At 44.8% G+C, this 13,290-nt stretch overlaps 2 protein-coding genes across 2 annotated transcripts in view; one reads left to right on the top strand and one right to left on the bottom strand.

Moving 5' to 3' along the window:
* Positions 1-421: 421 nt before the first annotated feature.
* Positions 422-13,290, bottom strand: part of CYFIP2 (cytoplasmic FMR1 interacting protein 2) — a gene marked incomplete at its 3' end in the record, with an annotated part of 81,385 nt that continues 68,516 nt past the window's right edge. Inside the window, exons 24-26 of the mRNA XM_008574430.1 lie at positions 2,765-2,908; positions 1,532-1,622; positions 422-552 (exon numbers count right to left, since the gene is read on the bottom strand). Coding sequence (XP_008572652.1) covers positions 422-552; positions 1,532-1,622; positions 2,765-2,908 — 366 coding nt within the window. The remainder of the gene's footprint in view (positions 553-1,531; positions 1,623-2,764; positions 2,909-13,290) is intronic.
* The window catches only part of FNDC9 (fibronectin type III domain containing 9), a 3,584-nt gene continuing 3,325 nt past the window's right edge, over positions 13,032-13,290 (top strand). Inside the window, exon 1 of the mRNA XM_008574427.1 lies at positions 13,032-13,211. The gene's annotated coding sequence lies outside the window, so the exon portion shown is untranslated. The remainder of the gene's footprint in view (positions 13,212-13,290) is intronic.

The following is a 13,290-nucleotide window of genomic DNA, read 5'->3' as shown; positions in this document are numbered from 1 at the left end:
TGGACCCTGCACTCGTCCCTCATAGTTCTTGCTGTGACTGTAAACACATTGTTTCTGTGTAAATATGTATACAGGACATGAGGCAGAGATTGGCTATTGCTACATCCCTAGCACAGTGCTGGCCTATGGTAGCCAAGACATAATTATTTGTTTAATGAGTGAGTGAAAAACTTAGACGATTGCACTAAGGTCTGAGTATAGCTAATAAATGGTGGAGCTAGGACTGGGATCCAGGTTCATCTGACTCCAAGGCCAGTGTTCCTCTACTTGTTGTAATGGTCAGAGCTGTCTGGAAATGGAATGGAAATGCACTTGTGAGCCTGCACTGAAGAGCACAGATCGATGCTGCAGGGCTTCCTGGGCAGGGTGCAGTGTGGGGGTCCCTCCCAGACACCCCAACTCCCTTGGGCTAAGGACTCACCAGAGCTTGCTCTATGAGGAGGCAGAACAGGATGGCGTTGCCCACTTCTCTCAGGCTCTGGAACACGTCTGTTTTGAGCTCTGCATACTCAATGATGTCCTTCAGCTGGTGGTGGAAGAATTCCAGGATCCCTGGGAGATGAAGGGGGCATCAGAAGGAAGCCAACGCTGCTCAGTGGGTTTGTGGAACATGGACTGAGCCACAACCCTAGGCCTGACTCTGGGAGGGCAACACGCCAAACCATGAGTCCCTCTCTCTATCCAAGAGTACGCAGGGGAGGTTTCTTTCAGGGCTCAGTACTAGAACAAGCTCAGGAAGCTGGCTCAAATCTTTCTGGGAACAAAACCAAACCACAACACGCACCAATGAAGCAGCTCTGGACTTTTCCCAGTCCCTCCAAAAAGTAGCCTAAATTCCTAATAATGACAGAAATTAACATTTAATTACAGGTATTACATATCGTGCTAAGCACTTCATCTGCAATATCTCATTTAACACCCATAACATGCAGGAACTAGGCACTATTAGTCCTGTTTTCAGATGAGGTGCAGAGACGGCAAGCAGCATGCCCATAGTCACACAGCCAGTAAGTGGGGCAGCTGGGATTGAACACCTGCACTGAACTCATGGTCTCCACCTTTCCCCATCCCCCAGTGCCTGTATTCAGTCCATTAACTCTTGGGGAAGGAAAGAATTATTTCTCGCCAGAGCTCGAGCAGCAAAAATTCCTGTTTCCTGAGTCACCATAGACATGTTATTTGGCACCGCCTCCCAGGGCACTAGCCTCCTCCAAATGGGCAGATGGAGGAAGGTCTCCCAGAGGCACTGAGCTCATGAAGACCTTGCTATCCATGACTCAAACACTCACACTGGCTGTCCCCTTCCAGCTTCCTAACAGTCCTGTGAAGCAGGCCCATCAGGCACCGTTTACCTCCACCCATTGCTCAGAGGGACTGAAAAGGCTTCAAGGCTATCTAGCTAGAGGCAGGGATGGGATGCAGAGCCGCTGCTCTCCAGCACAAGGACATGTTCGAGAAGCAACTGCTCCAAGGTGACTGGCCAGAGCCCCCTCCACCTGAGATGGGCTCAGATTATTTTCCTGCCACCTACCTGGGGAACCGTACTCGTGCCGGGGCAGGCGGCAGATCTTGGGCATCACCTCTATCAGTGTTTTCACGTACTGGAGGATGGTTCCTTGGAGCTGACAAAAGAAGAGTAGAGGAGTGAGACGATCCCCCACTTTTGCCGCGTGTGCCTCTCTGGGCTGAATGCTGGGCATGGGACACGGAGGTTCTGTTGAGGTCTGGAGGTGAGGCATTGCTCCCTGAGAGGAAGGAGTAAGTTTGCATCTAAAAGTGGGGGGCAGCCCATCATCCTTCATAAAGGAAAATGGAACTTTATAATACGGTAAAGGGAGATCTCTCATGACTCTCTTGGGATTACAGACTTCAAGGAAGGCACGTTTCTAGGTTCAGGTTCCTCCCTGGGAGTAGGATGCTTACATGAGATCCAGACTAAGAGCTGAATGAAATGGGGCCAGGAAACTGTGGAAGTTGAAACACATTACCTAACATAAGAATGGAAAATCCAGGGCATATTCACCCCTCCTTTGTCTAAGGAAGACATCTTTAATTACCTCACTTTCCTGTTTTACTCTGGATTTAGCTTCACAATTCTTAATAACTCATGGCTCCACATAGCTGCTGCCAAATAATTGGGGTTAGCAGGTGAATCCTGTTTGCTATTCCTGATCTGGTTATATATTACTTTCTTTCTTTTTTTTCTCATCTCAAATTTTCAGGAAAATCTATTTAAATATTTTGGCCTTACTTCAGCTGTTGTTGTAGGGAGTTAAACGAAGGTTCAGATGACCCTACTTGGGGCAGACAGAAAATGGTGGTGAAGGGATACAGAATTCTCTTGAAGCCAGTGCAGTATTGGTAGCAGTGTTTAGCAAGAAATCCCAAGGGGAAGAAGCATGATGATTGATTACAGACGTCTGGCATGGGAGTGGGAAATAGCAGCACATGTGCCATGGATTTGCCGTGTTCACACTAGATAATGTAGCACACGGCTGGGGAGGGTGAACAGTCATTAGCAGGCCCTGAAGGTCAAAATCAGGGGATTGCTGAGTTCAGGATCAGAAAAAGGGAGGCAAAGCCACAGGTCAAAATGTGCAGAAATGTAACAGGATGACAAGTAAGAACAACCACAGGATAAGGGCAGAGGACTCCCCAGGTGATGTACAGGCAGAGCTGGAGTGCCTGTAAAAAGTGAAAACAAATCTTGTTCTCATCAATCCTACCTGGGCATATCCCAGGCCACACTGGGGCCTTTCCTTACCAAGCTCTTGACGATCTTCAGCAGTTCCTCCATGACCACAGCAATGCCCTGGTAACCCAGGAGTCTGCAGATGGTCTTGAAATGAGGGGGCCCCACAAAGTTCCTGTAGGAGCTGTAGATGTGGCTGTAGGCAATGTTGAGAGGCTGGAAAACAGGTTGTGGAAAAGTAAGTGGCTGAGCACTGAATGGATGCTGGAGATGTTTTGCTGATAGAAGGGATGGAAACCTGGCGTCATCAATGCCCTTTTACTGTGGACTCAATGAATGTGTCTGGCTATGGGGAGAGCTGTGGTGAGTGACCACAGGATGGAGCAAAGGTCACTAGATGAAGCAGCTGTTCCCAAGTGGAAGAGAAGAAAGTGCTTCTGGGCAAATGTCCCTTTTACAGGGACTCCTGCCACCACAAGCCAGGACTTTTAAAATTGAGCCATGGAGCAGGGACAGAATGGCTGGTTTTCCTTCTCTAGAGGCATTTCTGGTACTAGGGATTGGCTAGAAGAGCCACATGAAAACTCAGTAGCAGATTCGTCATCGTCTTTGCCAGTTGTTTCCATCTGTGACACGGTGGGGTCCTGGGAACCAACAGGCCTGGGAGTCAGGAAACCTCTGCAGAGTCCACGGGAAAGTCCCTTAGGCTTTTTGAGCCTCAGTTTTTTACTCTAGCAACTGATGGGCTGGATTACATCAATGTTTCATAACAGTTAGAGCAGTAATCCAAAAGAAGGAGGTCACAGAAGCTCATATGTGGAATAGGCAAAGTGGAGCTGCTCTGGTTTGGTGCTGGTTGGGGGCCCAGAGCCCTGGTGACTATTACCATCATCCCGTGGACCCCGCGAGACACCCTAACTGAATGAGAGGGATCTCTTTAAGATTCCTTTCGGTCCAAGAATATATGACCAGGCGATAGAGCCCTAAACTGGTCTCAGTCGGTTGGTGAGACTTTAAATACTGCCATTGACTCTAACACTGTTTTTGAAATGCTGCCACTTAAGAAGCACCACTTGCCAGGCTCTGTGAAGCCCTCCGTGTACACTCTCATTTAAGCCCACAACAAACATATGGGATACATCCATTCTTAGCCCCATTTCACAGAAAAAGGAACTGAGGCAAAGGGTGGTAAGTCGCTTACTCAGGGTCACATAATTTGTAGATAGCTGATCACTGATCTGAACCAGGTGTGGTTGACTCCAACGCCCGGGCTCCATCTTTAATGGTATACTTTGGAAGTTAACGTCTTATATAAACCATACTCAAGTTTATTAGATAAGGTTTCACTTCGAAACTTAGTTCTAAGTAGTTTTCCCACCTGGAATTGTAAAAATCCGGCACACGGAACATACAAATATGGCAAGACTGCATTTGATATCCTATTTGCTGAAATTCTCTATTAGCTGGCTAACTAGAAATTCTATACAAATTTTAAATAGGAACCAGAATGATGTTTTTGGAGGACTGCAAGATTCTCAAATCCCTTTGGACCCACCGAGAGAAGATTTAATTATGTTCAGTCTAGGTTTTGAGTAAGGTATGTTTTACTGTATAGAAATTATTCTAAACTTTATAAAACTAGCATCACAATTGTACTACCTTCTAATGAACAGAGATACACGAAGAACACAATTAGAGTACTTGCTAATAACAATGATTCACGAAGAATTAGAACATCCACTCATTCACTAGGTTGAGTAACAGCTTGTGTGGTGAGCTCATGCCTACACACTGGGAGGTGTGGAGTGTGAGAAAGAGCAGCATTCTGTACTCAACGCTGAGCAGCTGTCATGGCAAACTCTGCCTGAACCCAGAGGAGGACATATTTTATGTCATTTCTAAATGTATGGGCCAGGAATGGCTTATCTAGGGAAGGAAATACTCGTATAACTCACTTAAAAACATGATGTTTACAGGAGTCAATGTTCAGCAAGTCCTGGAAGCATATGGATTGTTGAGACTTATTAAGCCAACTGTGGGGCCAGGCCATGTAATTTTCCATGTGTGGAGCAAATCTATTTTGGTGCCTCCATAACAGGCCACCCTATCAAACAGGGCTGGGACTAGGTTGAGGTGAGTAAGGCACGTAGGACACAAAAATACTAGGAGGCGCTTACTCTTAGTGAGTGCCACTTAGTTCTGGCCCTGTAATCAAAGTCCCAGTCTGTGTTCTTCTGCTTCCCTTTTCAGAGGTGAGGAGTATATAGCAAACACCAAACAAGCCATGGCTTACCTCTGGGGGCATGGGGGGAGAGACCGCTTGAACAGGGGCATAAGAGAACTTTCTAGGGTGATGGAAAAGCTCTACATCTTGATTGGGTTGTTGACTACACAGGTGTATACATTTATCAAAACTCATGAAACTGTATGTATGCTCATGATCTGTGCATGTATGGACCGAATGTTTGTGTCCTCCTCAAAATCATACATTGAAATCCTAATCTCCAATGAGATGGTATTAGGAGGCGGGGCCTTTGGGAGGCAATTAGGTCATGAGGCTGAAGCCCTCGTGAATGGGATTGCTGCCCTCATAAGAGACAGGAGAGCTCATTCTTCTCTCTGCCATGTGAGGTCACAACGAGAAGACGGCCATCTGGAAACCAGGAAGCAAGCCCTCACCAGACACTGTATCTGTTGACACCTTGATCTGGGACTTTTCTGACTTCTAGAACTGTGAGAAATAAATGTTTGTAGTTTAAGTTATCCAGTCTATAGGATTCCTGTTACGGCAGCCCGAAATGACAAAGACAGTGCATTTTACTGTATATGATTATACCTCAACATAAAAGTAAAGTTAAAAGCCCCAATAGCCTAATTTACTTCCGAATATTTATTTTCAAAGAGTAAAAAACAAGACCATTTTTTGAATTTTCTCTTTAAGAGGGCTGTAGCTCAAGCCTGCAAAGACACTAGGGGACAATGACCTGGCTGTGCCCACAGCTATGGGGACATCTCATCAAGCTTGTGGATCGCCCGACAGCTTTCTCCTTCTCCAACCACACTGAGGACTCTGGACCTCTCCTCAGAACCTAGTAAAGCTCTCAGAACATTTTTGTTTGTCCCCTTTTCAAATATCCTATAAAAGGAATTTTAGAGTAGCAGGGAGCTTTCAAATGGATACCCCTGAAGGAGACAAAAAGCAATAAACTGCTTATTATTTTTTTTTTTCTGTCTGGTTCTCTGACTTCTTTTTTTGCTTTGTCTGAGTCTGGAGGATGGGCTCTGGGATGAGCACACCTGAATATAAATCGCAGGTCCATAAATTTACCAGCTAGATGCTCTTGGGCAAATTACTTAAACCCTCCAAGACTTGGTTCCCCCTAAGTAAACATAATATGAAATCCAACAGTTTGTTCAAAAAGTTCATGGAAAAATAGACTTGAAAGATCATGTGAATCTTATCATATACTTTTTGAAGCACCCTCGTACAAAGCAGTCAGCATGGTGCTTGGCACGCTGGAAGCACTCATTAAAATATCAGCCATTAATATGACTTTGTTTGATAACTTGGTAAGTAAAGACTAAGAAAATACAGCTTGCTGGTCAAATTTCCCCCAGCAGCTTTGGATACAGCTATGATTTTTGAATGTGGAGAAGGGAGTGCATATGTGGGTTACAATTTTATACAACACAGTGTATCCCACAAGGGGTCAGAGCAGGGACCAGTTGATGGGATGCACCAAAAATGCAGACTTTACTCGATATTCAGAACATTATAAAAGTGGGAGCTGTCTGACAACAGACCGTGCAGGGTAGAGTCCCTCACTACTGCAAGTATTTGAGCAGAGGTTGAGAAACACCATCTAGGGCTGTTATAAGGGAACCTGCCTAGGACTGGAGGTTGACGTAGAGGTGCTGTAATGTTCCCTTCAGAGGTTCAAGCTCCAGTGCATTCTTCCTCGATGCTCACTCCTCTGAGAAGTCTCCTAAACCTTTACCCTCACTCAAGGAGCTTCTAGAACCAAGTTTCCCTTAGTACTTCCTGACAGGCACAAATAAATATATGTTCAGATACATGGAAAACTATTTGGCAGGCCTTCCCAGTTCTAGGGAGAGGAGGAAAATACTTTTGGAATTGTTTTACCACACAAGGGTTTTACAAATCCCCTGCACAGACCCGCTCAGTGCACTCAGTAGGCCTCTGGTTGACGTTCCTACGTCCATTTCGAATTCTGGTCTAGACCAGAAGTGTAGGCCTCAATTGACGGCTCAAGCTACATTTCATGCAGGAAGGACCAGTATGAAATGAGCAGAATTCAAATCTTCTGTCTATGTGAACAAGCTTCCTCCACCCCCCATGCCCAAAAATACACCACGCGCATGCAAGAGGAAATGCACAGGCATGCTGAAAAGCACATGCACACACACCCCCAAAGGGCACCCATCTGACCTGCTGGCTCAATAGGAGGCTGGGCCCTATTGAGAAAATGTGGGAATAGGGGAGCCTGGGCATTTTCTGAGGTTTGGCAAAGAAAAACAGGAATGCAACAGGACTTGAGACATGGAAAATTGCTACACATCTCTTAACCCTGAACCAGTCTTGCTAATTGACTCAAGCTACAACCAACAGGCTTATTTAGAACCTAATTACATATCCTACCTGTTTAGGATGGCACACACTTAAAATCAAGCTTGTTTAAATTCATGCTACACAAATTAGATAACTTTATATTTCAAGAAACCAATGCTCCTGATTCAGGAATTAGAGCCATGTTATTACTATGTGACACAGATCTGCACTTTGTAAAAGAGCAAAACAGTATTTTAAGAAGAGAGAAAATATGGCGAGTTTGATCTGGCAGATCCTGGGAACTGTAATATTACCTTAAATTGACTCTAAAAAAAATTGTGGCAAAATATACATAAAATTTACCATTTTAACCATTTTTAAGTGTTATACATGAATTTTTAAGGCCCCTGTCTCTTACCAGATGGTAAACACAGCCAGCCACTCTAAACAATGAGGCTTATTTATTTGGCAAACTAAATGTGTATGCAATTTGCATCTCTGCTCTCTGGAATCACAACTGCTGTTTTCAGAAATCCCACAAGGAATTAAAAACTGTTTCTAATTTCCTGTTTTCATTACAATTTCTCTAATGAATGCCATCAGCCCACAAACACAGCTCTCTAAAAATCGCTGTAGGTAAATGAAGATGGGTAAACGAATAAAATCACAAGACTGTCCTTGTCGGGAAGGTCACAGGGTGAGATGGCTTGAAGGACCAGTCAATCCTCAGTTACAGGTTCAAATCCACTGCTACAGCTTGGGTGTCTGTCTGTCCCTTCCTGACATTTGGTGAGCTGTTTGGGCTGGGTCTCCAACATCTTCCTTCTTGGCCTTCTCAACTCAGAGGCTCAAAGATTCAAGGGAGTTGCTGTAGAGATCTCAAGAAAGGACACTCCTTTCTTTTTTAAGCCATGAATAAAGTGCTTGGAAAAGCAAGAGGGAGAAAAGGAACCGAACCTTCTGGTTCTGAGATATATCAACAAGATAATACTTAGAGGTGATAAATTTTTGTAGGAAACCAATGTCATCACTTTTCTTTATCGCACACAGGTTATATAATGCTTCGCTGTGAATGTTTTCAGACATTAATTCCTTCATATATTAATTCCTGCCCTGCAGGCCGTTTTCTGTGGCTGCTGTAACAAATTACTGTGCACCTGGTTGCTTAAAACAGAAACTTATCCTCTCATACTTCCGGAAGCCACAAATGCAAAGTCAGTTTCACCGGACCAAAGTCAAGGTATCAGCAAGGCCATGCTCCCTCCAGGGGCAACAGGGGAGTATCTGTTCCTTGCCTCTTCCACCTTCTGGTGGCTGCAGCACTCCCTGGCTTACAGCCACATCACTCCAGTCTCCAAGTCTCTCTGCTGAGTCTTCACACTGCCTTGTCTTCTCACATGTGTAACCTTCCTCTGTTTTTCTAAGGACACTTGTGATAGCATTTAGGGACCACTCTGATAATCCGGGATCATCTTCTCATCCTTCACTTAATCACACCTGCAGAAACCTTTTCCCAAAGAATGTTACATTTACAGGTTCCAAAATCAGGACCTCATATCTTTGGGGGCCATTATCAGTCTTACACTGGGTAAGGCAGTGCAAATTATACCCATTTAGCAGAGGAAGAATCTGAAGCTCGAGTCAAATGAAATGACTTGCCTGAGGTAAAGTACAAGAGGATATTCTGCCATATGCACCAGTTGCCAAAATAACAAAAGCCTTCTGGACTGGTGGGTAAACAATGCTGTGGAGCCTGGGAGTGGTACCAGGTAGATGCAAGGGTGGGCTGGAGGCAGTGAAGCGGGTGGTGGTGCTGCTGGAAGTGTTGTCACTGGGGCAAGGAAGAATCCCCTGGTCAGCCTAACTAGGAAGCTGGCATCCAGGTACGTACCCAGTTGAGATGTACCCAGCCTGCTGCAGCAAAGCACTGGTTTCTGGGTCTGAAAGACTATGACTTACTGGGGAAGGCACTGCAAGAGCATGATGAGTTTCCCTGAGGTCAAGTCCTGGCTCAGACAGGGACATCACACAGCTACTGATGACCACACTGAACAAAAGATCATACCAACAATCTCTAAAGGCCAAAAAATTATTGGGAACTTATTGGAATAACTTAACAAATGATTTGTACCATAATCTATATTCTTTGGAAGGAAGTTTTATGATAGACTCGATATAATTTATTTTATTTAGATAATACATTTTAAAAGTTTTGATTCACATATTAATTATGATTACTGGACCAGTTTAAGTTTTTTTTAAAAAAACATTTAACATCACCCCTAAGCGACAGAGCTCTTAGGCAGGTGTAGTTAGAGCAGGGGATGTTCAGAAGAGGAAACACTTACTGACTGTGTATTTCTCCTAATGCCCTGATGATTTCCCTGCCTCTCGTGGCTACATTCAGGTAGTTGGATGTTCTCTGTGAGGTCTTTTAGTTCTTTGCCTGTTCGCATCATTCTGGAGTCCACTATACATTGAAGTCCTGTCTCTACCTCTCAAAAGAAGCTAATGATAAGGCAAAGAGCTATTGTGAACTGAAGAACCACAGGTTACAGAACAGCACAGCAGAACAGCAGTGCATCAAAGAGGCTGGCCAGCAGCTCAGGCTCTAGTGGCCAGCAGACCTAGGCTTGAACCACGCTCTGCCGTAACCCAGCTTTGTGATAGTGGTCAAGTTAGTTAGCCCCCAAGCTTCAGTTTCTCCCTTTGTACAATGGTGATAAGACTTCTCTCAAAGAGCTGTCATGTAGGTAAAATGAGAAAACACATACGAAGTGCACCGAAATGTTCCCAGTGGTTATTTCTGAGTTGTATAAGTTTCACTGTCATCTTTCAGCTTTTCTATATTCTTTATGTTCACTGAGCATATACATTTAAAAAAATAATAATAAAGCTGACTTAAGAACAAAACAAAACAAAACAAAACAAAACAAGGAAGTAAATGCAGGGTGTAAACTGTATTCATTAGAGTTACTTGATGAAGCTGTGACCAACTCAGGAAATGGCTCTGATCTACTGACCTTTTCTACTTATTAAGAACAGCTACCACTCCTCTAAGCCCAGCGCTTTACAGACATAGGTTCATCTCACTGTTATAATAACACATTAAGGCAGGTATTATTGAAATTCCCATTCTACAGATAAGTAGTAAACCAAGGCACAGGAAAGTGAGGCAATTTGTCCATGGCCACACAGCCAGGATTTGAACCAGCCTGGGGATTCCAGGGCCTGCTCTCCGAGCCGCTCACTCTCCCTGTGCTGATCCAGCTCTGGGATTGAGGCATGCCCTCACGCTATCCCTTCACTGCCACATTCAGCAAGGGAGCAGAGACCCTGCTCTTGGGTGATTTCCTCTGGCAGTAATTTGCTACTGGTGTAAATAAGTGGGGACTACCTAGCCTGATAACTGAAGAGGCTACAACTTGGACAGACCATGGAAGCATTGTCCCTGATGATGAGAAAGAGCGAGCTTGGCAGAATGCTATCTCCTAGGGCAGGTGTCCCAGATAATTTGTCTCATTCATTAAGGGCTTCACTGGCTTCTCTGGGTACTGCTGGCAACTGGTGACAGCCCAGGGAAGCAAGATGAGCCCTGGACTTGGAGCAGGGACCTAATTTCCACTTCCAGCTCTGCCACCAACCAATCAAGCGGCTTAAGGAATGCCATGTCTTCTTTTGGGACTGTGAAACGAGCGTTTCCAGGCCTTACATTTGGTGAGTGTCTTAATTCCACACAAAAAAGTTCACAGTTAAAAATGTCATCCAGGAGCATTAAAAATAAAATCCCACTTTCTGTGATAAAAGGCTTAAGTTCCATCTTATCCCTCCTCTGGCCCCTTAACTCTGATATTTTTATTCCCCTCAAAATAACCTTTTCAAAAGGCACCTGCAAACTACTGCTTTGGCCTTTCTGAGGAGAGGATGCTTTTATGCTCTGCAGGGAGTCACCATTAGCACTTGGGAAGAGACATGCTGTATGCATTATGGCAGATTTAAGACAGGCCCCTGGGAAGGCCAGATGCCACAGAAAAGCCACAGAGCTGTCTGATCAAGGAACACTGGACAGACGTTCTGAGACTCCATGCCTCCCATAGACCCTTGGCCAGGGGAAGGGTCTGTGATGCCCCAGGCAGCTCTTCCTAACTTTCTGATGATCGCTGACATGAATCAAAAGACCTTCATAGGTTCACTTGGATACTTTAACCAAGAACCAAGAAGAAAAAAGCTGACTTTTACAAATACATAACTGTGTAAAATTATGCAGGACTAAATCTATCTGAGCTACTTTCCATCCTCTATTTCAGACAGGCTCTGTGATCTCAACAGAATGGAGGCAATGTATTCTCATAAGGCTGAGGGGAATGGGAAGGGATGGAATCTCAGGGCAGATACACCTTTGTGGACAATAGAAAAAGGCAAGGAAGCAGTCAGGAAAAGAACACTGTGATCACCCAATCCAGGAACAGTAAACAGTTTCCATTTCTGGTGTCATCTCTAATTGATTGATTGGTAAGCAGTTTCTTGGGCTGCTTGTGTTGAGAAGAACTCTGAGGCTGTTGCTGAGCCCAGTTGGAAGAAGTGCTATACTAGATTCCCAGGGCTGCTGTCACATATTACCACAAACTGGGTAGCTTAAAATGACAGAAATTTGGGCCTGCCCTGTGGCGCACTCGGGAGAGTGTGGCGCTTGGGCATGCAGTGGCGCTCCCGCCACGGGTTCGGATCCTATATGGGGATGGCCGGGGCGCTCACTGGCTGAGCGCGGTGCGGGCGACCCCAAGCCAAGGGTTGCGATCCCCTTACCAGTCACAAAAAAAAAAAAACCCAGAAATTTATTCTCCTTCAATTCTGAACACCAAAAGCCTGAAAAATCAAGGTGTCAGCAGGGCCATCCTCCTGCCAAAGGCTCTAGGAGAGAATCCTTCCATGCCTCTTCCAGCTTCTGGTGGCTTCTGGTGTTCCCTGGTTTATGGCAGCATCCCTCCAATCTCCGCCTGTCTTCACATGGCCTCTTCCCTTTGTGTCTGTGTGTAAATATCCCTTTCCTTTCTCTTATAAAGATACCAGACACTGGATTTAGGGTTCATCCTAAATTCAGAATGATTTCATCTTGAGACACTTAACTAATTACATCTACAAAGACTCCGTCTAAATAAGATCACATTCTGAGTTTCTGGGTGGACATGTATTTTAGGGGTACACTATTGGACCTAGTACAAGTGCCATGGTAGCTTCACAAGTTTGACACGGGTTCAGGACTGGGCAGGGTAGTACACATGTCTTCTATCTGCCATCCTGATCCAGCCCAAACCCATAGTTTTACAGATGATAAAACTGAGGGTCAGATAATAAAAGGTTCTTGATCAGTGCCATATAACTAGGTAATGCCACAGAAGACAAAAATAAAGAAAGCATAGACATAGAGGTGGGGTAGGAGTTGGGGATGGAGTAGTGGGTATGGGAGGAAACGAGGATGAATATTACTGTTTTAGTTGTGGAATAACTGAGAAGGGCATCTTTGCATTTGAAACCATTGCCCAAAGAGAATCTAGATGGAGCAAGAAAATGATAACTAGACAATAAGAGAAAATGTAGGAATGTCACAAGGATTAGTACCATCCTGGGGATCAGTTTGAGGGGGATTATTTGCCTTTTTTTTTTTTTTTTTGGCTAAAGGAATGAGAGCTACTGCCACTGGGCAAAAACCTTTCCACACTGATCCCTGAAAGTATCGTGCGTAGAGATGTCTGCTGGTTGCCATGGTGAATGATGCTGATCTGCAGAAGTGAATAATGTGAGTGTTGGGGGCGACAGTGCGATTACTCAGTGTTGAGAGAGACATCACGCAGAGCCTGGCGCGGAGGAGGGAGAAGGCATCATTCTTTCAGCTTTGGTCCACTCTGCCTCGGAGGGCAGAACTCTAAACAGATACACTGCCAGCATCAGGTAAGAGACATAAATGGCTCTTCTTGGAAATGGAAATGGCTGTTCTTTTCACACTCTGCTTAGAGAAGGGCCAGGCAAT

This window comes from Galeopterus variegatus, unplaced genomic scaffold (assembly GCF_000696425.1).
Source record: "Galeopterus variegatus unplaced genomic scaffold, G_variegatus-3.0.2 Scaffold1046, whole genome shotgun sequence".
NCBI lineage: Eukaryota > Metazoa > Chordata > Mammalia > Dermoptera > Cynocephalidae > Galeopterus > Galeopterus variegatus.
This window is presented reverse-complemented; position numbering and strand designations above follow the sequence as displayed.